The 25,406-nt window shown below is 39.1% G+C and overlaps 1 protein-coding gene and 1 long non-coding RNA gene across 2 annotated transcripts in view; one reads left to right on the top strand and one right to left on the bottom strand.

The window, feature by feature from the left end:
- The window catches only part of fmn2b (formin 2b), a 61,071-nt gene that overhangs the window by 16,240 nt on the left and 19,425 nt on the right, over window positions 1–25,406 (top strand). The window contains exons 4-10 of the mRNA XM_081600538.1: window positions 689–839; window positions 10,703–10,758; window positions 10,887–11,911; window positions 17,730–17,874; window positions 20,501–20,588; window positions 23,378–23,439; window positions 25,053–25,144. Of these exons, the coding sequence (XP_081456664.1) occupies window positions 689–839; window positions 10,703–10,758; window positions 10,887–11,911; window positions 17,730–17,874; window positions 20,501–20,588; window positions 23,378–23,439; window positions 25,053–25,144 (1,619 nt within the window). The remainder of the gene's footprint in view (window positions 1–688; window positions 840–10,702; window positions 10,759–10,886; window positions 11,912–17,729; window positions 17,875–20,500; window positions 20,589–23,377; window positions 23,440–25,052; window positions 25,145–25,406) is intronic.
- On the bottom strand, window positions 8,546–16,556 carry LOC145549091 (uncharacterized). The gene is made up of 3 exons (XR_014085041.1): window positions 16,073–16,556; window positions 9,910–10,029; window positions 8,546–9,788 (listed from the first exon to the last, which is right to left on the bottom strand). It is a non-coding gene; the product is annotated as an uncharacterized LOC145549091 (long non-coding RNA).

Raw genomic sequence — 25,406 nt, 5'->3', positions numbered from 1 at the left:
TTCATGCTTTTGTCTCATCGAGACTGGATTATTGTAACAGTCTGTTTACATGTCTTAATAAGGAGTTAATGCGTCTGCAGGTAGTACAAAACTCTGCTGCACGCCTGCTCACCTGCACCCACAGGAGGGAACATATCACACCCATCCTCAAAAGTTTGCACTGGCTGCCTGTGTCTTATAGGATGCACTACAAAATCCTGGTACTGACTTTTAGAGCTCTTCATGGACAGACGCCAGACTACATTAAGAACCTCATACAGCCTTATGTTTCGACTAGGAGCCTCAGGTCGTCGAATCTGAACTTGTTGACGATGATCAATTACCAACTTTACAGAGTGCTGAAAACTGCAGACCTCATAAACAGACAGAAAGGAATTATTCATGAACATCTTTAAATACTTGGTATTTCCATGGTTCCCATTTAAAACAGAAAGTACCAACACTTCAAAAATACATTTTAAAAGAACAATTCCTTTGTCACTGATGTCATGATTCCAATTTCATGGGAAGAGGAGGGTTTGGTTCATATTAGATTTGGACTTTCTTTTGACTCATCACTTTAATGTTTTGTCTAACATCTAAAAGAAAAGTTGCAACTAACCTGGCAAGGAAGTTGGAGGAGAACAGTGAATTATTCTACTCCAGCCTGTTGCTTGAGAAAGTGTTTAAAATAGTTTTGTTTCTGCAGCATGACCAGCTGTATACATGGGCCGCAGTCAACCAGCCGCCACACTCACAGGATCTTCTTGAAGGGAAACTAGCAGGCCAACTCAAGACGCAGTGGTCTCCATTACGGCTAGGAGGAGAAAACAGAACTGCTCATACATCTATGGAAGCAGGTAAGCTCAACATTCAAATATTAAATATGAGGAAATCAAAATAGTATTTTTTTACACATCAAGCCATTCTGAACATGTGGCAAGGAATCACAGTATTTACTAATTAATTAAAATACATATCATGCATGGAAAATTATACAGCATTTTGAAAAGATTCACATCGTTACGATCAGGAACTTTAAAGCCTTGGTGAATTTACTGAGTGAAAATCTTAGTCATATTTTCATCAGTTTTCACTGCTGCTATAGAGGATTGTCAGTATTTCAATGTAAATACTGTTAGTTGAACTCAAATAATTTGAGGAAACCAATTGTCTTAAACAGTTTAAGTTTATGAATCTAAACAATTCAGTTAAAAAAAACATTCACTTTAAGTACATTTAGCTCAAATAGTTTCTGTTAGGATAGCACGGGTAAATAAAGTTGACATTTCATTCAATAAACTGAACTTAAAGAAGTAAGTATCCTACACTCATATGTTTGTTACTTCTAACTTAATTTGAAATGTGTTGACTGTACTCAACTATATTGAGCCAGAATATTTTAGATGGTAACATTTATTTAAAGAAGATCCAATTCAGCTGAAGTTACTCAGTTTTATTCCTTCAAATCAAGTTATAACATTATACAGTAATTGTCACAACTGTTAGCACATTTTAAGTTACCTTAATTCAATACAAACAGATGTGTTATACTACACTGTAAAACAAAATAAGTGGTGTATACTTAAAAAAATATGCAAACTCGCCTAAAAAAATTACGTTTTCAAAACTAAAGTCTTAGTATGTGCAAGCTGTACTGCTTGAGTAACATTAACATGTGCAACGGGTGGAAAAGTTAAGTTTATTAGTATTAACTTAATATTACTATTGTTAAGCTTAAGTTTCTTTTTAAACTAGAAACTACTTACATAAAAAGAAAACTTATTTCAGACAGTTCCAGATTTATATTTGTTTCTTTGCTCAAACTTAGACAGAAAATCCAGAAAAACAAAGATAGTTTGCTCACGTTTTTCAATAAAACAAACTCAATCACATAACAAGCAGCACTTGTTTTCAATAATAACATCACATACAACAAATATGGCATCATTATTAGATACACATAAACCTGAAAAAATCAGCACAGGTTACTTCCAAACATACAAAAGTGAAGAAAAAAAAGACAAACACAAACTCACAATGAAAATTAATCTAATGATAAAATAATTAAAAAAAAAAAAACAACTAGCTGTTTTCCAGTAGTTTCAGATTGCTTATCATATGATACAGATCAACATCTTGTTTGTCCATGAATTTTACAGATAGGAAGAGGTGGCAGAGTTCTTTGTGAAAAGTGGGGAAAGATAGTTTGTCTTTTGAAAAAAAAAAAAAGGAAAACAGCCTTAATGAATGAAAAACTTGCTCATGATGATTGCATTTAATATCTTTGCAAATTTATTTTCTTTTGTCAGGGTCCCAAAAATAATGCAATATCTAGAAAATTCAAGCAATTTTGGGATTTTAGGGAAAAGCCAGTAGTGCACATCATCCCACAAAGCTTTGCAATATACACATTCATAGAAAATGTGTTCTACTGATTTAATATCAACATCACAAAATAAACAAATATTATCATCAATAGCAAATAGAAGTCTAAGGAGTTCTTTAAAGGGGTAAACACCTGAAAAGATTTTGAAGTGGACTTCCTTAACTTTTGGAGGAATGGGAAGATTTAAATAATTTATTCAATTTTTTTCCTTGAGAAGAAATGTGATATATAATTTCAATTTGGCACAAAAGAAAACAAAGTGCTTGTAAAGCATTCCCTAATTGTAGAGCTTGTTGTGCCCATTTCTCAGAAGTCCAGGTAGAGCAGGGATTATATACCGTATTTTCCGCACCATAAAGCGCACCGGATTATAAGGCGCATAGAATAGACGCTATTCCAGCCTCTACAGTAGAGGCTGGAGTTACGTTATGCATCCACTAGATGGAGCTGCACTACAGAGAATGTCAACAAAACAGTCCGACTTTGATCGGCAAGGAGAGCCTTCTGCAACTGGGCCGGGACGTGGCCGGACGATGGTCACCCTTCTCCGTTCCCGCACAGCATGTTGGTGGAGAATGTGGTGCTAAATGACCTGCAGACGACCTGATTATCAGGTCGGTAGGTAGATAGGCCAGTCAAACTTTATTAACAAACCAGCGGTCTGACAACTATCCCAGCATGCACCGCGTGTTTCTTCTTCTACGGGCGAAAATGAAGTCGGCGGCTGCTTACTGTAGTTGCTAGACCTGTTGTGGCTCCATATTGGTCCATATATAAGGCGCACCGGATTATAAGGTGCACTGTCTGCTTTTGAGGAAATTGAAGGTTTTTAGGCTTATAGTGCAGAAAATACAGTAATCCGAGTTCTCAAAAAAACTTTTAGCTGTACATAAAATATTTAGGGGAATTGATATAAATATTTTTTTAGATTCGCATTTCACTTTTATGTATTTGCAGGTTATATTTAACTCAGAAATCTTCAAAAGACATTACACCTCCATTGTTTAACAGATGCATCACAGACCAGATATTTTGTTCATGGCAATTATGTGTCAATTAAAGATTGATTTATTATACATTTTTATGGAACTGCAGTTCAACAAGAGAGTATTTTGTGGGCTATTATTATGTTTCTATATTAATCTCCAATATAATAAAACTTGAGAAGGATGAGAGAAGGAAAGTTTTACAGGCAGTTTTTTAAAGTCAGACACATCTAAGAAGCAAACATGCCATGAGACATTTTGATTTGTTAAAAATGATCGGAGCCAGCAGGCACGTGCAGAGGGGTGGAGTGGAGGCCTTGAACCCCTGCACCTTTTAATCCTTGAGGCCCTCAGTACCTTTTTTGAGTTTTAAAAAAAAATGTATCTGTGTGTCAGGAGGCCAGCTTGTGCCCCTCAGCAATAATATTTAGCTAAATATAATAATTCTGCAAAATAAAGTAGTCTGGGTGTGGCTTGCCTTCGGTTTAATAATGACTCTCAGTTTCTCTGCCTCCATGTTGTTCAGACACCAGGTCCATAGTGAGGAGGGGGCCGGTACTGCGCCCTCTATCAAATTATGGGCAAGAATATTTTTTTCAACATACACTTGTTTCTGAATAAAAACATCTGATTTTGAAGTTAGAAAAACTGTTTATTTTCTGTAATTGTCCTCGCAAGAGTGGAAAAAACCCTCCTCGCCCATAAACACAGAACTGGTTCATCTCCAGAGAAAACTATAACTTTAGTCTTATCAGACTGCACCAGTGGTGGACTAAATGCAGCCTGAGTTGGTCCCACCGACATATAAAGAATATCTGTTTCTATATCAGACATTCCTAAATAGACTGTCACCGCGACGCTTTGAGGTTTATTACCAGTGGTTTGCTCCGCTGCTGATGGGTTCTGGGCTGGAGGTGAGCGGTTGTGACTACTGCAGAACCTCAACTGCTAAAGATAGATTCAGCCAATAGCATTTGGAGTTTGCAAAATATCACTGTACTGTACCAGTAATTTGGATCGCAGCATAAAGCCAAACATGCCACAATTAAATTAAACCAAAATGTCCCAAAAGCAGCGGCAGACTGGCATAGGGGCTACCAGGGAATTCCAGGTAGATTCCAATGCAGTGCAGCTCAGTGGCTCACTCTTCCTGGAGGCCAGCCCAAGGTATGGGGCTTTACAAGACTTAGCCCAATGCCTCCGTCCTACTAAGAACCTCAGCATCACAGTGTTTAAATATAGATTTAGTGAAGTATGTGATTGGGAGCCCAAGTTAAAATCAACCACTGATTAATGGTAATTATTTGCTCTGATGTATTTGTGAACAAAGCCTAGCTAGATTGTAGCCATAGTAACACAACAATCAACAATCAAACTATGAAGATGATTCTTTGCACTTTTACAAAGTAAACGTCATCCTAATTAATTTCTAAGTGTACAATTTTCTCTCTTCTGAATGCATTAAATAACATTTAATAGCATTATCATTCTCAATAAATTAATGCAAATCCAAACTACAAACATTGTCGGCCCTCTTCGGTTTTTTCTCTTTTTTGCGGAGGATCAATAAATAACTTATTGGTGTTTTACCATCACCACCAGGTATGAAGTGCTTTAGCCTTTGAGTTGCACCACAGCAGCAACTGAAACACCCAGGAGAAGAATATCAGCTTGTTTTTATAAGTATAAAGGAGGCTGGTATCGCGCCTGATAAAAATCTATTTATTTATGTCATCACATGGACTTACAGTATATAAAGTTTTATAAATTTTCTTTTCATATATTTATTATTGTTTTTCTTCTTTAGATATTAGGTTGACTTAGAATGATTCCAAATAATGTACAGGAATGACCTGGTGCTGTTATATGTCAATCATCAGGGGGGGCCACTGGGGGGGGGGGCAATCAGATGACAGGGGGGGCACTGGCCCCCCCTCTGGCTCCGCCACTGCCGGTGGGTATGACCAGATCCTGGATGGTAGGGTCCAAAACAAAGCGTCTACTGTGAAGCGGGCGCTGTACCGGTCCGTCGTGGTGACGAAAGAGCTGAGTCAAAAAGCGAAGCTCTCGATTTACCCGTCGATCTACGTTCCCACCCTCATCTATGGTCATAAGCTTTGGGTCATGACCGAAAGAACGAGATCACGGGTACAAGCGGCCGAAATGGGTTTCCTCCGCAGGGTGGCTGGGCTCTCCCTTAGAGATAGGGTGAGAAGCTCGGTCATCCGGGAGGGACTCAGAGTAGAGCTGCTGCTCCTCCACGTCGAGAGGAGCCAGTTTAGGCTCGGGCATCTGGTCGATGCCTCCTGGACGCCTCCCTGGTGAGGTGTTCTGGGCACGTCCCACTGGGAGGAGGCCTCGGGGAAGACCCAGGACACGCTGGAGGGACTATGTCTCTCGGCTGGCCTGGGAACGCCTTGGGATTCCCCCAGAGGAGCTGGAAGAAGTGGCTGGGGAGAGGGAAGTCTGGGCCTCCCTTCTGAAGCTGCTGCCCCCGTGACCCGACCCCGGATAAGCGGAAGAAAATGGATGGATGGATGGATGGATGTTAGCTTCTTCTCTTGCTTCACTTTCTTGTCTCTTCCTAAGTGTTCTTTTCATTCTTGCTGATCTTGATATCATCCATTCCATCTCATTTCCACTATTTCCTCCTGATGTAGAAGCCATGTTACTACAGTCAATGTACAGTTTATGCAATCCACCAAAATCAAATCCTACCACCTTGGTTTATTTGTTACGTTCACTTGCTTCTCCTTTCACCTCCTTGGTCCCTCAGCGACCAACCCATGCAAACCTCCTTCCGCTCCCCACCGAAATCGTTCCCCAGAACACACTGACTTAATACATATGAGGTATGTCTCTTATTAACTTTACATTTTTTTTGATAAAATAACATTGACTATGTTCTCTTTCTGTGTAATGTTAGCTATGAGCAATTCAAGCCCATCCTACCTTGCTGTACGTTAATGTTAGCTAAAGTTATTAAACTCCATTACTGTAAGGTTAGCCCTTAATATCAAACATATTTTAAAGGTAGGCAAAAAGATTTTCCCTCCAATTTTAATCTAGCAAATTAAAAGCTAACATGTTATTCAAAGTTATCCTTTATGTGCATTATTTAGCAACTTGGCTGATGTGACACAGTGCTTGTGTTCTTTGCTTTGGAAACTTTAGCCGCATGAAGACTCATGTTAGCCTAAGGACACATGGTGGGAAGTGGGGCAGGGGTCAAATGTGGCTAATGAAGACATGCTATGGTGTGGAGGATGATAATGAGGACCAGCCACCAGAGAAAGAAGCCCCTGTTTTTGACCAAAGAGAAAGAAGCAGATGAAATAGAGAGGTGGGCCCCTACCTGTCCCTACAGGTAGTGGGGAAGGGGGAGCAGGAATCAACATCCACCAGCTGAGTTAATAAGTCATGTTTTAGACAGCTAACTGTTGTCAAATGTAAAAGTGGTGTTTAATCTACTTATTTATTAATAAGCTTCTTGCAAACAACCATAAGTCAGAGTATCTGGTTAGAAATAATTTAGGATGCTCATTAAGTAAAAAGATACACTCATGTGCCTAAAACTATATGATGCAATCGGAATAACAACAGTGGCAGTCTCTCTGAACTTCTGCCAAATAAATATTTGATTAGAATAATTTTGTTCAGCTTTAGTTATTATGCTACTTGTGTTAAGAAATAATCGTACAGTGATCCCTCGCTATAACACCGTTCACCTTTCGCGGTCTCGCTGCTTCGCGGATTTTTGTGCAGTTTTTTCGAAGTGCATTGTGTTCTGCATCCTGATTGGCTAAAGTAATACAGATTGGCCATTTAGGAGTGAAACTTTGAATGCCTGCTGAAAAAACACTGTGGCCGGAGGCTCCGCCGTAGATACAACTGTGAATCTCGCAAAGCAGCTTGGAGGAGACGCTTTAATGACATGACTGCAGATCACATTAATGCCATCACTAATGCACACGCACATCCATCCGCTGACCTGAAAACAGGTTTTGTTCTTTGGTTTCAATGTAGAGTATTTATTTATGCTCTGTAATAGTTGTAAAAAAATAAAGGTAACTACTTCGCGGATTTCACTTATCGCGGGTTATTTTCAGAAAGCAATCCCCGCAAAAAACGAGGGATCACTGTATTGCACTTTATAACAACCAGTCATGTTAACTAGACATTAGTCTGTCAGTCTACCATTCTGACAGTGTGCAGCAAAGGACATTTTTGGAATGGTATTTAAATAAATGCTGAATTAAGATCACATTGTTTTTGTTTTTTGTTTATTTGCTTTTGGGTGTTTTTTTTAAGTGACCACAATGAATTGAGCCATCACCCACTATGAAAATGTTCACCAAGTTAGAATTCATGAAAAGGCTTTCAACATGATTATCATTGACCACAACTATTGCAAGAACAGCTATAATTTCTGGACACCTGTCCAGAAATGCTGTCTTGTCTTCATTTCCTGGAATTAGCTCTTTGAAGGCTCAAAGAGCTAATTCCAGGAAATGAAGACAACAAGAAGATCTCCCTGTTTTCAGAGCGTTACAGGAATGCTATAATGGAGGAGACGGCTGACTGTTGAAAGAACGTATTTTCTTAAGTTAAAGAATAATTAATTCTGATTTAGTTTTTCAATCAGTGTTTCAGAGTTACAGACGTTAAACCCTCTGTTTGAAGAACAAGTAATTTTTTTTTATTCCAATGTACAAAGAGTTCGTTTTACAGCTATGATGGTAGTTATAAGTAGTTCTGTGTGTTTCACTTCATTTGAGGTAAGACTTAATATCAGTGACTCTGTTAGCATAGCATTTGACACTGTAATAACACTTAATGACATCTTCATAACTGGTCCTACTTGTTCCACTTTATGTAAAAGGAATTATTAATGATTATTAATGACTGTTATTAAATCATTTGACTGTGTAATAAAGCTTAGTGAAATGTTAATTGTTGGTCCTACTTGTTTCGCTTTATTTCAGGTAGGGGAAATATTAATTACTGTTTTGTTAGTGTAATAACACTTAATGACGTTATTATGACTACTATTATAACATATTTATGACATAATGATTCTTGGTTAATGTCAAGTTGTCATAACGAGGACATTTTGAATAATGTCAACTTTGTATTAAAAGTGTCATGATTTACCAAATGATACTTTATGACAACAGTCATAAAGTGTCATGAAGACCTCCTCATATTCATAACTGGTGTTATGTGGTGTTATGACAGTCTTATTCACATCCCGTCAAATAAAGTATTACCCCAACACAAGTTACAGTTTGAATCTTGTATTTCAAAACAAGAACAACATCAAATAGCACTGAGCAATATACAGCAAAGGTCACACAGTATGGCAATCCGTTACGTTTTCTTTCCCACACATTTCAGAAAACTGCTTGCCATAAAGACTGTAATAAACCAAGTCCTTAATTGGAAAGACTTGATACAGTCTTTCCAATTAAAGAGCATTTAAATGATCCATCATAATAAAGAGTGTCCACTGTGCCACACAAAATAAAAGCAACGATATTCATCATCTCAAGTGTTGTGCAAAGGTCCTATCAATGTTGAAAACTGTAGGTTGGATTAATGTACAGAAATTGTAGAGCAGAGGTCTCATTCTCGCGGCCCGTGGGCCAATTGCGGCCCGCAGGACGATGTCTCGTGGCCCCCACCGTGATATGACAGTATATTAGTGCGGCCCACAGGGTGAGCGGACCTCTGAAGGAAATCCCGCCCGCCGTTCCTCGTCATGGCTGACATTCGGTACTAGGCTAAGCTACACTGACTTCATGCACACTAAGCTTGTAACAATAGTGCGGTGGATGATGGAACAGTCCGGTACCAGGCGGATGATGGACCAGTCCGGTACCAGTTGCTCTTCCCTGCAGTCGCCATTCTGGTACTTTCTACCATTAACAAATGACACGATCAAACGCAGTGAAAGGCGACGGCTACCGGGCTGCTCGTCATCTGCCGCGTTGTTGTGACAAGTAGAAGCGGTAATGACGTCACGCGTCGAGACGTTCTCCATACAAATCATGCAGTTTATGTATTGGATTAATAATTAAATGGTGATGACATTTGAGGACATTTTTTAAATGTTTTTTGTGGAATCCTTTATGTGGCCCAGCCTCACCCAGACTCTTCCTCCCGCGGCCCCCAGGTAAATTGAGTTTGAGACCCCTGTTGTAGAGGAATTCATAGTACTTTTGCACTGAAGGTGAAGTGTGCTTTGAAAGTTCATCGAAAGCTGCAATGGAGGGTCTTGTGTGCCATGGATGGGCAGGGGTGGTCTTGTGATCACTGATGGTGAAGTGTCTTTAGTGCTGCTCTTGTTTTCACCAACATGCAGGAGGAAGGGCTGTCCTGGTTCCACACCAATGAGGAAGGCTTCAATACTGGCTCCCATCTTTGATAAAATGCTGAAAAGATGAATAATAAAAATTATTAACTATATATAGCACAGCTACATTCAAACAGCAAACTAAGCCAATGAGAAAGTGCTTTTACACAAGATGTAGGATCATTAGAATAATCACATACCTGCACATATCTGATAACATGGTCCACAGTTTGACATGAGATGTTTTGGCATTTTTCTTGTGGCCTTTAGATTTAGGAAGAAGCACGTGAACCAATAGAAGAATGCCTGTTTTTCCCAGCCTGGAGGAAAAACAGGAAAAATAGCAGAAAAATTAGAATAATAAATAAATTATTCTAATTTTAAAGAGAAGTATGAGCAAAACTAACCAGACTCACCTGTGTGTGTCACCATCATATTCATTCAAAATACTCTGCCCACCCGGTTTAGTTAAGAGCGCATGTTTTCAAGTGTTGAATTAACACTGTATTTTTAATGTACAACACCAATGCTGGAAGCCTAATACTTTTGATTTTGCTGTGCACAATTATGACACTACTACATTATTAATTTAATAAATTTTAATAAATATACAATTCATTAAATTACCGTAAATTACAAGTTGGTTTTTTTTTATGTACCGATTTCACACTAGATGCATCTTGCAGCATTCATGGACTTACAGCTGGATAAAGTCGCTGTGACAATCTGGACAACAATGTTTAACATAATTCTATACTTATGTGAAGATGTAACGCTTAAAAATTGTTTAACAAAGCCAACATAGATCCAGCTCAGAGGCCTGTAGAATCCTGCCGTCAGTCACTGCAGCCTACACTGCACTGTAATGCTGTAATGTAATAAATGTTACCTCCTGCAGCTTTAATGTTACCTCTTACTATTACTACTTTCTTTCACTCTTCCATAGTGTTTTAACTGAAGTATAATTGCTGTACTGTGATATTTTTTGCCTAGATCATTGTGAAGCTGTCTCCACAACAAGACAACAAGACCATGAGGAGAGATTAGAGGTCTGTCCTGTTATTTCTCTCTGCATTCTATAATTTTGTTGTGTGATGAAACTATTCTTCCACTTCTGTTTGAGAGTGCAAGTGAACAAAGACTTTACATTTTAAATTTGATGATTTCCTTTCTGCAGGAGGAATATGTGCTGCCATCAAAAAAACTAAAGGAGAAACATGTTAATGTCATCCAGCAGCTTGAGCAAACTATAGAAGATCTCAGGACTAAAATTGCTGAGTTGGAATGTCAGCCCCCTCTTCTGGAGGAGAAGGGTATAACAACCATCACCTCCACCACCGACAGAGAATGTGGAGGAGATGAGAACCTATTGAGGTCTCTCTGTGATGCTCATCTGCAAACAGAGGCAGGGGCCTCTGTGGGATGCCAGGAGGTCAAGTCAGTTCAGACCTCACCAATGGATGATAGTTTTAGGTTCAACATGCTCTGTAGAGAGCTGGATGGAGGCTTTCTGCAGCCATCATCCAATCATGATTGTTCATGTCAACTAGAGCCTTGTACTTCACATCTTCTGCATCAAGGAGAAACTGTAATTCTTCACTCATGCCTGAATTTGGTCCCACCTCCTCCTCCACCTTTACCAGGATTTCCAGACCCTCCTCCACCACTTCCTGCACCTCCTCCTTTCCAAGGACTTCCAGGCCCCCCTCCTCCCGTACCTCCTTCTCCTTTACCAGGATTTCCAGGGCCTCCCCCTCCACCACCGCCTCCTCCTTTACCAGGATTTCCAGGGCCTCCCCCTCCACCACCGCCTCCTCCTTTACCAGGATTTCCAGGGCCTCCCCCTCCACCACCGCCTCCTCCTTTACCAGGATTTCCAGGGCCTCCCCCTCCACCACCGCCTCCTCCTTTACCAGGATTTCCAGGGCCTCCCCCTCCACCACCACCTCCTCCTTTACCAGGACATTCAGGCCCTCCACATCCACCTCCTCCTCCAGGATGTGGGCCTCCTCCTCCACCACCAGGAGCAACTGGCATACCCCCAAGTCTTTCAGCAGGAATGGGTTCATTGCCCCCTCCATTGCCACTGGGTCTGTATTCTCTGCCTTTAACTCAGGATAAACCAGCCAGAAAAGCTGCAGTGGAGCCACCTCGGCCAATGAAGCCCCTTTATTGGACCAGGATCCAGCTACACACAAAAAGGTATTGATGTTGACCAGACAACTGTGATGTTATTGGCAAGACATTACTATTGATTTACTTCTGCTTACTTAAAATTAGGGGTTGCGTGACTTTATATTTTTTTGAAGTTGACCACAACATGATAAAGTTGAGTCGATTAGTCACAGTGATGTCATAGCAATGAAAGCGAAAATACATCACAGCAACTTACAGGCTTTATTAGCTATGTTCACGGCAAATATTGACAAACCCCCCAACACTTATGTTAAGTCAATTATGCAGAATTAAAAGAAAAGGAAACATTCTACATGTGTTTTGTGGACTTGGAGAAGGTGTTTGACCATGTCCTTCGGGGAACGCTGTTGGGGGTTTTCCGGGAGCATGGGGTACCGGTCCCTTTGAAACAAGCTGACACCAGTCCCTTTATGACTGGTGTCAGAGTCTGGTCCGCATTGCTGGGAGTAAGTTGGACTCGTTTCTGGTGAGTTGGACTGCCCTTTGTCACCGATTCTGTTCATTACTTTTATGGACAGAATTTCTAGGCCTAGCCAGTTTGTTGAGGGGATCCATTTTGGTGGCCTTAGGATCGCATCTCTGCTTTTTGCAGATGATATGGTCCTATTCGCTTCATCAGGTAACCCTAACCCTAGCCCCCAAGTGGAGGAGTTTAAGTATTTCAGGACCTTGTTCACGAAGGACCTTGTGAACAAGGTCGACAGATGGATTTGCGCAGCATCTGCAGTGAAGCGGGCGCTGTGCCGGTCTGTCATGGTGAAGAGAGAGCTGAATTAAAGAGCGAAGCTCTCAAATTACCGGTCGATCTATGTCGATGTACGTATGGAACATCATTAAACAAACTTATTACGAGCAGATCCCGTTTGATTGAGTAGTTAAATTCAGTGCACCCACCTCCTGCTCCTCCGCCCCAATGTGCAGCAGGACGCTCTGCTGACTCAGCAGCAGCTCTGACTGTTCGGGATGAACCAACATGAAGACTGCGGCAGAGATCGCCTCTAATAGATCCTCAGATCCAATGTTGTCAAACAGTATTTTTATAAGCTGCCAAGGTAGAAGCTTCAACAGGCAGGGTGATGCTGATCACCAGTTGGATGGTTAAAAACACGACATCATGACTTAGTCGTCGACACAATCCAGGGTCATGCACGGGAGCTTCTCAGGCAATGTAAATCCAATAGACAGAAAACTGGAGGCAGGCTCAGAGGCAGGCAGGGTTCAGCAACAGGAGGTCAGAATTCTTCACAGTAAAAACTGCTGGGTTAAAAATAACCCAATTCATAACCGAGCGCTGGGTCATATATGGACCGACCCAACGCTGGGTTAACTCAACTGGGTTGGGTTGGGTTGAGGGTTTGACCCAGCACATTGGGTCATGGCAACTAACCAAAGGTTGGATTAAATTGACCCAAAATTGGGTTGAAACTCATCACCCAACATCAGGGTTATTGTACCACTATAGTTGGGTTAAAATAAAAAAAAGATTTATTTTAAATTTCACTATATAAAAACAGGATTAAAAACCATATGAATTTAAAGCTTCTTTTATTTCCACGTGATACATATATATAGCCAGCAGATTTCATTTACAAAAGTTACAAAACATAAGTAAGTTGTTTCAAAAGTATATAGTTAAATCACTTTAACTCATTTGGCTACAACTCCAAACATTTCATGTAAAAAGTCTGTTTTAAAGCAAACTACAAGTAAAACTTTCATCCATTAAACAAGGAGCATTTTTAACGACACTTTTAGCATTTTTGCCCGTCTCCCTGCATGAGGTTCCATGTTGTCACATTTTGTAGATGCGTCACCAGGTTTGTCCCAACCTGATGGAGAGAGAAGACAGAAAAAACAGGCCATTAGTGGTGCACTTATTTAAACAGTAAACAATTTGAGCATGATTCAGAGATGAAGGTTGACTTACTGATATCAATGAAACCTTCTGAACGTCCAGGTTGATGGGTCTGAAACTCTTCTCCCAAATGTGTAAAGTGGAACACAAGTCTCATGATCATAAAATCTTAAAAATAAAATCATTCTCTTTGCTCAATATACATCTTTCACATTCCATGCGCTTTATGCCCATTTCCCCAAAACCTTGATAATAATTATTGAACTAGGAAACAATTTAGATCCACGCGTTTGACTCTGTCGACCCAGTACTCCCACAGATTTGAAATGATCAATTGCAGAAACTTAAAGGCGTCCTGCCAACCTGCTCTACAGTCCGGACTACTGGGACGTCAGGCACACTGCGGAGGACTAAAGGCCTTGAAACATATTTAAAATTGTAGTTTGATATGGATCCGTCAACATGAATTGGAATTGTACCCCAGCAATATAACCAAACTATACAAGTTTGTACAGATTTTAGTAAAACACACTTATGACAAACAAATCAATCATTTAGACAAACAGACGACATGGAAACAATATCATAGATAATCTCGCTCACCATCATCCCACTGCTTCGTACATATAATCATGGTCGTGGCGGGGTGTGTTTGTGTGTATATATGTGTGTGTAGGGGTGTGCGAGTGTGTGTCGGAGAGGGTGGTGGTATGTGTGTAAGGTTATGGCACACGCTCAAGCAAGAGAGAGAGCGAAAATTCCAATCGTCGCTGCTCTCAGGCTCCCTTTGTTTAGTTTTTTTCCTGAGATTGAGACGGAGCGAGGGCAGTGCATTTCTGTCTTAGTTGTATATGCGTTGCCTGTCCTAACTGTGCTCTGCTAAGTTAACCCTTCATGGAGATAGTTGAGTCTCACAACCCGCTATTCATGCAGCCAAGCCATGCACATTTCCACACTCAAACCTGTTCTCCACTGATATATGTCAAAGCGAAGCTCTTAGTGCTTAGACTCAAAACATGCAAACTTTAACTGCCCGTCATATGCAGCCACATTTCATCAAACACTCATCCAGACATACGTATTTTCACACATATATTTACTATACATCCCATCGCACACATATCCACATCATTCCAGTAGGCCTACTCACACACATCCACATAATTTAGTCTCATGGAAATTTAGTTCATTCCCTAATTTGTGCGTGTACACCGTTGTGTACATTATTGAAACAAATTTTTTCTTTTTGAACAATTGATTAAATCATCACTTCAAGTTTTGTTTATTTGAGCCAACTCATAGATCTCAGATTTCACTGCAGTTTAGGCCATTTATTTATTTATTATTTTTATTTCTCCCTTCCTTCCATTCTTCCCCGGGGAACTAGTTAATATGAGCTCAATTTGTTAGCGTGCTCGTTTATGAAAAGTATATAAAATGTAGTTTGCTTGTGATCTAGCCACTGTCCAATTTTTGTGTGCACACATTTAATTAGATTAGAACTTAAGTTATTTTAGTGAAGGCTGACAGAAATACTTTAACCTCCTCTCAAAAAATCTCAGACAAAGAAATGAAAGAACAATTACTGCAGTTTAACTCACAAAGTAATCTGTAAAAACTCAGTTGAACTTCTTTATTCACAACTTTTACTCATTTTTCAATTTATCTCCGGCCACATCTTCACGAGAGAATCTCGGTGTCCTCGCTGGAGAACCAATTCAGTTTCTCTTACAGAGAACAACTTCGGTCTCTCTTTCTGAGAACCACTTAGGTCTCTCTCACGAAGGACCGTTTTCTCTCTTGGCCTCTTTTATTCTTTATTCTTAGCGCTTTTCACAGAGATTCCAATCTCTCTTCGCAGATTCAGCTGGCTTGACATTAAAACTCTCGGCCTCTTGCCGTACCTTTGAACTCATGGCTTCTTGGCATACTATTAACTCATGGTCTCCTGCCGTATCTAACAAATTGTGATATATTATTAATTAGTCAGCTCGCGAAAGTGCCTGCTCAGAAGAGCTACACCAGGCTTGCTGATATGTGGTAACTTATAACGCGGAATAAAATTCCTAAATGTTACCATCGCCAACCGGGCGGTGCCAGACTGACTAAGATGCTTATTTTTTAGGTTGTCTGTGTTTCCAAAATGTACTAGATACCTATGAGTCTAACGTTTTGTGACAACCCCACCTTGCGCAAGGTTCTGTTTGTCAATGAGCAGGAAAGAACTTCATTTCTTTTTAGCTCTTCAAACCGGCAGCAGACAGGAACCGTTCTAAAATTTAATAAGTAAGAGATAAGAGCTCAATTCTCACCTCTTTTGTGTCTGGCCCCGGTTCCCTGTTTTGCAGCCAGTCCGAAGAGTCACCTTCCATCCTCCTTAACTTGAATGGGCTCAATCGGCACGTCGGGTGTCACCACTTTATGGAGGAATTCAAAGGTGCTAAACTCATGAATTAAGAGACGATACACAAAACTCCATTCTCTCCGGCTCACTGGCAACCAGGAAGACATTTAATGCACATCTGCGGAATCACACATTACATTTTCATCATCTCATTTTCATCGTCTCAGAATCCAAAATGTCTTGTCTCCTGCTTCTGGCTTCCAGCATTTATACCGTTTTCAGTCTGCTATTGTGTATTGGAAACCGTCTGACCAATGGCGTTCTGAATCTGGCTTCTGGCTCTGTTTTACATTGAGTGTGTGTTGGAAGTTCCGAGAATTCAGGGGCTGACCTCGTGGAAGTTAAATCTGCTCCTTCAGAGGACCATTAGTCAGATTGTTAGTTCTTATCTGTCCAAACAGAGACTCTGGCTGAGTTCTCCGCACGCAACAGGAGAAGACACTTGCCAGGAATTTCTTGCACAACACCTTACTGGGTCAGATTGACCCAGCACATTCGACATAATACATTCCTTTTCAGTAAAACATATCTTAATGTGAATTAACATAACTTTTAACTATTAACATAATTATATTCCTCAACACCATCAGGTACCATATGTGTCAGGTAGGAATCTACTGCAGTCCTCTATTTATCTGCTGTAGATTCTCACACAAACACACTATCTAACAAGTTTACTCAAATATGATGCTGGGATATCAACAAAGAACTAGAGACACTTGGAATTACCAACAATTAATGCATTATTTTACTGTCTTATATAATAGCAATATTGCACACAGAAATTTTGACCAAATTTGCCATTTATAGTGCAATCCTAGAATTGTGCATGCACTTTTTTAAACTGCTATGAAATATCTATTGTGAAATTGGTTTAGGCTTACTAAAAATAGGAACATTTAATTTTAATGTAAATCTCAGTTCTGTTCAATTTCATTCAAAGAACAGTCTAGATTTGCTTCCCTGGACTCGGATAATTTCCAGTCAATTTCTCACAGGGCCAATCAGTGAACAGAAGAAGTTGTAAACAATGAATTTGGTTTTTTGTGCTATTTTAGAATTATAGTCTGCCTCTAGTTTTATCAATGGCAGCGGAGGAAGTGAACTAAATCGTTCACTCCTTGATGTTGGTCATGCTTCCAAATATTGAATTAACATTAGCAGCTGCCTTGTTCAGCTCAACACTTCACTTTTTGCAGTGGACGATGGTTGTTTACAGCTCAGGTGAGTTCCAGTAAGCTTCTTAGTATCAAACTTGTACAGTACATATGTCACATGCAAGCATCCGCAATTGGATAAAAGTAAAATAAAATGGAGTCTACACATCCAGAGAATAATGGTTTCTCAACAGTTGAGAGCCCAGACCCTCTGTCTGGACCCTCTGAAGCCTGATTTTCATTGACAGAAGAAAGATTACTTTAAACTTATGTCTGCCACGGGTATTTTGGCCTGTGGATAGATTGGCATGATTTAAGTTATATACAATCAAGAAAATATTTTTTCTAGTTAGTTCTCAAAGTTTTGGTTTGTTACATGAAACTCTTGAGCCCTTTTGTGTTTTTCAGGGACATTCCTTCTTCACTTGTGTGGGAGTCGGTTGAGGAACCTGATGTGGACTTTGACGAGTTTGTGGCACTGTTTTCGAAAACAGCAGTTAAAGAAAAAAAGCAGCCACTCTCTGACACCATAACAAAATCCAAGGCAAAACAGGTCTGTGGGTTAAGAATGTTTAATATCTTGTATATTATTCAAAGCAAAATCATAAAGAATTAATATACTTTCAAAATTGGCAACAATTGAATAAACAAATTATTCAAGTTTCTAAGAGATAAAGTCACTAAAGTTCACAATTTTTGTCTTTATATTTGCATATTATAAATGGACATGATTAACACTTCTCCATTTTTTAGATGTCTCTGTTGCAGAACAGTTGATTCAAATGATTACATGACCTCCTCTGCAGCCATCAAGTGCTGCAGAAGCTTGTTAATCACCGACTTATTCAGACTACGTGTGTGGCAGAAGGGAAACACCTAAAATATACAGGGCAGTGGTCCCTGTTGACTGGTTAGATTCCGCTTACCATCAATCAGTCTAACAAAGCTAAAAGCAAAACCAGGGTAGAGCCAATTATACAAAACAAATGTAATATTTAAGATGCAAAGTTTGAAAATGTCTTCAGTATATTGAAAGACTATATCAAAAACCAAAAGTGTAAAAAATGTAAATTCAGTCATGAATTTGAACATCTTGCAAAATGATTGAATAGAAGAATGTCGTGGCAATACTCTAGCCTCTCTAATTGCCCTGCTGATGCTGCCACTTCTATAGATACCAACAGATGTCTGTCTATCTGTCTATACCAATAGCATGGCTGGTGATTCACCAGGGGACGGAAAAGAAAGCTATGCCAAATAGATAATAAAATCATCTGTGGTTTTGCTAAACAATGGAAAAGTGCCAGCCTTTATATGTGCCATTGAACCTTGTGCTGACATTTCTACCTCCATACCAAAGCAAGCCAACCCATGTCCTAAACATATATGTCCTGGTCAGAGGTGCTTTGTTGTACCAAAATCAATCTGATGAATTGGAAGGGACCAATGTTATGTTTTCTTTTTGGAAAGAAAGATGATGGGATAAGTAACTTAAATTAAAACCTCTGTTTTTTTAACCACTTCATAAGGTGGTTAAAAATGCTGATACTTCCAAACAGGATTTTCTCCTAACCTAGCAAAAGAAGGCTCCTGCAATTTTTTGATAAAGACTGGATTTCACACATTATGTATGTGTATTATCCATCCTACTTGTTTGTTGTTCCTTTTTTTTAACCATACAGCTCTGCCATGATTCCATCCTGATTTGTCACAGTTTTCCCCATTACAATAGAATGTTACTTTTCCCCCACTCACATAGAGAGCAGTGGCACCTGCCAGTGGCAGCCTTACAATGCTCCAAAACATCCCCAGAACACAACGCTGCCACCACCATGGTTCAATGTAGGTTATGGTTATGAGCTGTGCCTGATTTTCTCCAAACTTGACTCTTGGCACTCACACTAACAACTTCAAAACTGGTCCTTGAAAAAATGTTTTCATGCTCAAAGTCCTTCAAGTTCCTTTTGGTAATCTCCAGACAGGCTGCCATGTACCTTTTAGTAAGGAGTGGCTTTCATCTGGCCATTCTATCATAGAGACTTGATCAGTGGATCACTGGAGAAATGGTTGTCTTCCTGGAAGGTTCTACTCTCTGTACAGAATGCAGTACCTCTAGCAGAGTGACCATCGAGTTCATGATCACCTCTGTGACTAAGGCCCTTCTCCCCTCTCCCGGATAGCAGTCCAAACTGCTCTAAGAAGGATCCTTCTGGTCCCACCTTCTTCCATCTACCAATGATGGAAGTTGCTGAGCTCAGTGGACTATTCAAAACACCAGACATTTTTCTGAATCCTTCCCCAGATTTCTGCCTCAAGACAATGCTGTCTTGGAGGTCATCAGGCAGTTCCTTTGATTTCATTCTTGGTGTTTGACCTTTGACCTACACTGTCAATTGTTGGACAGGTATGTGCCTTTTGAAAGCAATTTATATAAACCAAATGTACCGAATTTAAGTTGTGGAAACATCTCAAGGGTCATCAGTGGAAACAGCTCAGTTTTGAGCTCATGGCTGAAAGGTTATGAATACTTATGTAAAAATTGTATTACTTTTTTTTAAAGGTTTTTGTGGCAGTAGTTGCATTTATTTAACCCTTGTATGTAGAAATGGGGTCCAACCGACCCCACACATGTACAACTTGAATCATTTGCCATACTCCTCTACATTTGCCTCAGTCCTCGCACACATAAGGGTTAAATGAAGTGACAGACTCATATAGTGCTTGTCAGGACACTCAAAGAACCTTTTCAATGAAATCAGTCATTTCCATTTACATGCTAATGATGGCAAGCAACTGAATTGTAGCCACAGCTTCATTTCTCTGACAGAGGCAAGGGTGCTGCATTGTGCTAAAGGCTCTTCTAACCAAGGAGGAAAGAGGATGACTCCGCGATCGCAGGGCAAACTCCCTGCAAACTCATTGCAGGGAGTTTGCCACCGATTACTGTACATGTGTCCTCACCCACATCCCAGTTTTCTGTTTTTAATAAATTAGCAAAGTCCTCAAAAACATCTGTCCACGTTGTCATAGTGGGGGATTTTGAAGAAAGAGATTCATTTAATACTATTTGGAATAAGACTGTAAACATGACAAAATGTGGAAAAAGTGAAAAGCTGTGAATTTTTCCTGAATGCACCTGTATCTGTTACAACTTGTAACTGACTTTGGGGTTTTTATAGGTTGTAAAGCTGCTGAACAACAAGCGCTCTCAGGCTGTTGGGATTCTCATGTCTTCCTTGCACCTCGACATGAAAGATATACAGCATGGTGAGCAGAGAAAGTGAATTAACTGTGCTCAGCATTGTACCTTTTTATTTTTGTTGTCCACTTTCGCCTGAGCACTGATGCTGTACAAAAATAATATCTGAAAATGGAATTGTGATTGCATAGTTGACTTTATAAAACTAGGACTAAATCAAATATCCGTGTAGACAGCTTTGGCTGTGATTTTTCAATACTGAAGCACTGTGACTGTGTAAGACATCCTTTTGACTGATGACTGGTTAGGACCACCGTCCACAGCATAAACCATTCAGATTTTATTCCCAAGCCAGAACATCAAGGGGCAAATGTCATGATTCTTCCACACATGGATTTTCTAGACTGAATGTGGCTTTAAAAAAACTTCTACCAAGTGATGCCATAGATCAATGTTTTCCAATCCCGGTCCTCAAGGCACACTGGCCTGCATGTTTTAAATGTTTCCCTGCTTTAAAGTACCGGATTCAACTGATTGAAGTTCAACACATGCCTGTTATTCACCCATTGATTGAAATCAGCTGGGCTGAAGCAAGGAAACATAAAACATGCAGGGCAGCGTGCTTTGAGGAAAAGAGTTAGGAAACACTTTTGTTCAGGGTTTGTTCAACAAAATCAAACTGTAAATGTACTCATTCAATGTGTACAATTTAGCTTTGTCTTGCTTCACCTTTTTTAAGCCCTCAACAATTTTTTTTTTGTTCATAGAAATAAAAAAAGGGTTAGGGAATCTAATTTTTGGACCCCAAGATTCCTGGCAGTGCCCCTGGATGTAATGTATGCTTCCACCCAGGGAGCTGCTGCCATGTGGAGGCTTTCGCCTGGGCTGCCAATTATTCACACTGTTGTGGACTCATTGTCTATTTTTTCTGAAATGGATTCAGCCTGACTTTAAAGTGTCTGTCAGAATAAAAGTTACATGAGATCCAAGATATTAGCCGTTCTATGACACGGAGATGTGTTTACTCAGTCAAAAATCCGGCTTAATAACTTATGACAGTAGATTTCACGATAGCGCCATGCGCTAATGATGGCGCTATCGTTAGCGCATGGCGCTATCGTGAAATCTACGCGCATCTTCTTCCAAAAGACGGTGTTTGATGATCGAATTGGTGCATTTCATTTATGGACTAGGATATTTTAAACAGGTTATTCACAGACATTAGAAAATGCTGCTTGCACTGGGACAGGACGAACAATAAGTTGCTTATCATTTATAGACTTCAAATTAAAAACTGAGAAAACACCGCGGGACAGTGAATTTTTAATTTAAGCAAAATCAAAGCTTGATAAAAGTGCAGAAAACAATAACTAATTTGTTTAAATTAAAAGACAGTGATAAAGTAGATAAAAAGTTACTGCAGATGCTATGAGATAAAATTATTATCAATGTTTATAAGTGCCAGAGATGTCAGGAAGCGGTGTAAGATGATGAATATGATGATTTAATGATATAATGCTCGGTAACAGTCCAGGACAGGCAGCACGGCAGGAAACAAGCACACCGCTAAATACCGGTAGCGACTGACTTCTAAATAAGAGCGAACACAAACCAGGACTTAGCGGATCTACGACAAACTTAGACACGGACCCGACGAGGAACACAGACAACAGGTGAGACTAAATACACACAGAGGTAATCAAGGGAAGAGACTCACCTGGGAAACAATGACGGGAAAGACGCAGAGACAGAGACTCAGGATCACACAGAAACACGGATCATGACAAGCGAGGTGGGAAAAGTACAAAACATTAGACTACTTGAGCAAAAACAAAGTTCTGCTCATCACAAAGGAAATGAGAGCATATTGGTCTCAAACACTTTTTATTTAAAGGAGCAAATCTATAAAAATATTATGTGAATTTTTAATGGGACATTAATTTCCCATATATTATGTCAGCTGCTGTTTGTTACTCCTATCTAATAGTTTTTAAATAACTGATTCCAAACTAAGCACCTGATTTTCTGTTTTCATATGTTGTCAATACAAATCATAATCACCTGTGATTGACATTTTAAGATATGTAACCAAAACACCTTAAATTTAGATTGTAATGTGACAGCAACCCATATGCTAAATGATGTGGTTGGTATTCCTTTAGATCAGTGGTTCTTAACCTGGGTTCGATTGAACCCCAGGGGTTCGGTGAGTCGGTCTCAGGGGTTCGGCGGAGCCTCTGCCGCGGAGGTAAAGACACACTTGTGTGTAAAGTCGTGATGACGCCCCGCTTTGCCATCACTTGCTGCAGAGGATCACGTTACATTGCTTAGCCAATCAGAGGATCACGTTACATTGCTTAGCCAATCAGAGGATCACGTTACATTGCTTAGCCAATCAGAGGATCACGTTACATTGCTTAGCCAATCAGAGCTCCATTCTTTTTACCAAATTCAATAGTTTAAATCTGCTCCTTAGTCGCATCTCTTCGGGGTTGCTACTGCCTCTAGTGGTGTGGGGGTGGTAACACAGCTAATATAATTACATTACTAAATCAGTCTTTTGTGTGTCGGGGGGATAAGAAGGGTTCAGTGAATGCGCATATGAAACTGGGGGGGTCGGTACCTCAAAAAGGTTAAGAACCACTGCTTTAGACACTTGAAAGTAGCTAGAATTATAAAATACATATTTAGAAGTTTTTTTATTTGTAACTATGATATTGACACAATTGATGTGATCAATATTATCAAAGAGAATATTGGAAAATATCCTATACTGCCTTGGGATGAAGTTTCTTCTTTAGAATGGATTGTCTTGTGAAAACAGCTGTGAGCAGCGACTTTGCTTTTTGTTTTCTAGCCGTCTTGAACTTGGACAACAATGTAGTGGACACAGAGACCCTGCAAGCACTTTATGAAAATGTAAGTTGCTAACAGAAATTTCCTTCATTCAGGTTATGTTGCTTGTCATGCCAGTCACTGGATCTGAAAGCCTTCACAATTTTGTCAATAAATCTAGCTTAGAATCAGGTTTGTTTTTCTAAGCTGCTTATGTTCACCCTTTCATCTGAGATGTATTTTCTGTCCTAGGCATGGCTGCTTATAAAGGAAATTCCTAAAATTGTTATTTTAAAAAATGAAAAATTTTAAAAATCATGACAATTAAAAAATGATTTTTTAAAATGTTGAATGCCTTGATCAAGTGAGGGCCTACTAATGCAGAGCTGTGACATGTAAAGACTTCAGCCTACAAAAACACAGCCAAGTTGTCAAGTTGATTTTAGACTTTTTACTCTTCCTACATCAACTATTTGCAATGGCCACATTTTTTGAAATGTAAGGAGTTACAGTTTAATATTTCCCTTTTTGTAGTTTCCCTCACAAGGCAGCAAATATTTGTTTTCAGCTTCCTAATGACTGATTTGGCATTTACAAAGTAAGTACATCTTAAGAATACATACATTTCTTCAATATAATCAATTAAAACAAGCCATTAAATCTAAAATAGACATCAATAACTTTCATCTAGGACAACCATCCCTACTCGATAGCATCAATAAAATCGCACATTCTCCAAAAACACTCTCAAAACTATAAACTAAAATCTTCAAGCAATAATGCGTCTCCAATTCCGATCACTAAATGGGAAAAAGATCTATGTTTTGTTTTTGTTTTGAATGTATCTTTTTTAATGTATATGAAGGACAGTGCTTTAAATATGTCAGCGCATGTCACCAAAAGGAGTATTGATCCTTTTATAGTGCTTTTTGTCGCTCTATAATGTTCGTTGTATATATATGGAGGACCAAAACCGACATAATAAGAAATAAAAGAATAAATGTATAAATAAAAGAATAAATATACATATTTTTGGAGGACCAAAACTGACATAAGAAATAAAATAATAAATATATAAATAAAAGAATAAATATATAAATAAAAGCATAAATATATATTTAGTTTTTCACTTTTCCTTACACATGTTTCCGTCAAGTAATGTATATATTTTCTTTTTCATTTCCCCTAAACATGCGTTTTTGTCAAGAAAAATAGATATTTTGCTTTGTCTTTTTTTGCTTCTCCCTTTTCTGCTTGCTGTATTTCTGCTTGCTAACCATAACCATAACCATAATTATATTGTTACAACGCTAGTCATAGCAACATAAAAGAGAAAGGGGAAAAAACTTATACACAAGAGATTCCACCATGTCTTTATATATTAAAAAGATTGTATCATAATTAAAGTTTTAAAGAAAGCAAATTGCAAAAACCTTACACATGGATTTTAAAATAAAATAAAACTATAATTTAAGGTGAGTGCGCTTTCACTATACCATTACAATTTCTAAGGGCATCAATAAAACACTATAAAAAGTATTGTTCTAATTTAGTTTTTCTTTCTTCTAGTTTTTATGGATTGTTTTCTTGCATGGTTATTGCTGCAGTGGAACAGGAACAAAAACACTAAATACATATTTTTGCTGTTACAATGATTACTCCATATTGTGCATAGAATCTTGTATTTTTCTCCACAGAGAGCACAACAGGAGGAACTGGACAAAATCGAAAAGCACATAAAGTCCTCTAAAGACAAAGAGAATGCTAAGCCTCTGGATAAACCTGAACAGTGAGTGCTTCTCCCACCAACCAAAGTTTAATTACTGGGCTAAATTGTTCCTTGAACTTGAATCATGTTCTTTGTTCTGCACACATGTGCACTGTTTATGAGGAAAAAGTGCATTGTTGACTAGTCTTTATTATGACTAAGCATGGCTAGATGGCTAATTGTAGTATTTAGTTATGACCTTTACTGAAACATGGAAATTATATGAAAATATATGTATTAAATTCTTAACAATTGAGAGACATTCCAGAGTTGTTTTAATTAA

The sequence above is a fragment of the Poecilia reticulata genome, chromosome 19 (assembly GCF_904066995.2).
Source record: "Poecilia reticulata chromosome 19, P_reticulata-male-v2, whole genome shotgun sequence".
NCBI lineage: Eukaryota > Metazoa > Chordata > Actinopteri > Cyprinodontiformes > Poeciliidae > Poecilia > Poecilia reticulata.
The sequence above is the reverse complement of the archived record's forward strand: the minus strand, read 5'-3'. Positions and strand labels throughout refer to the sequence as shown.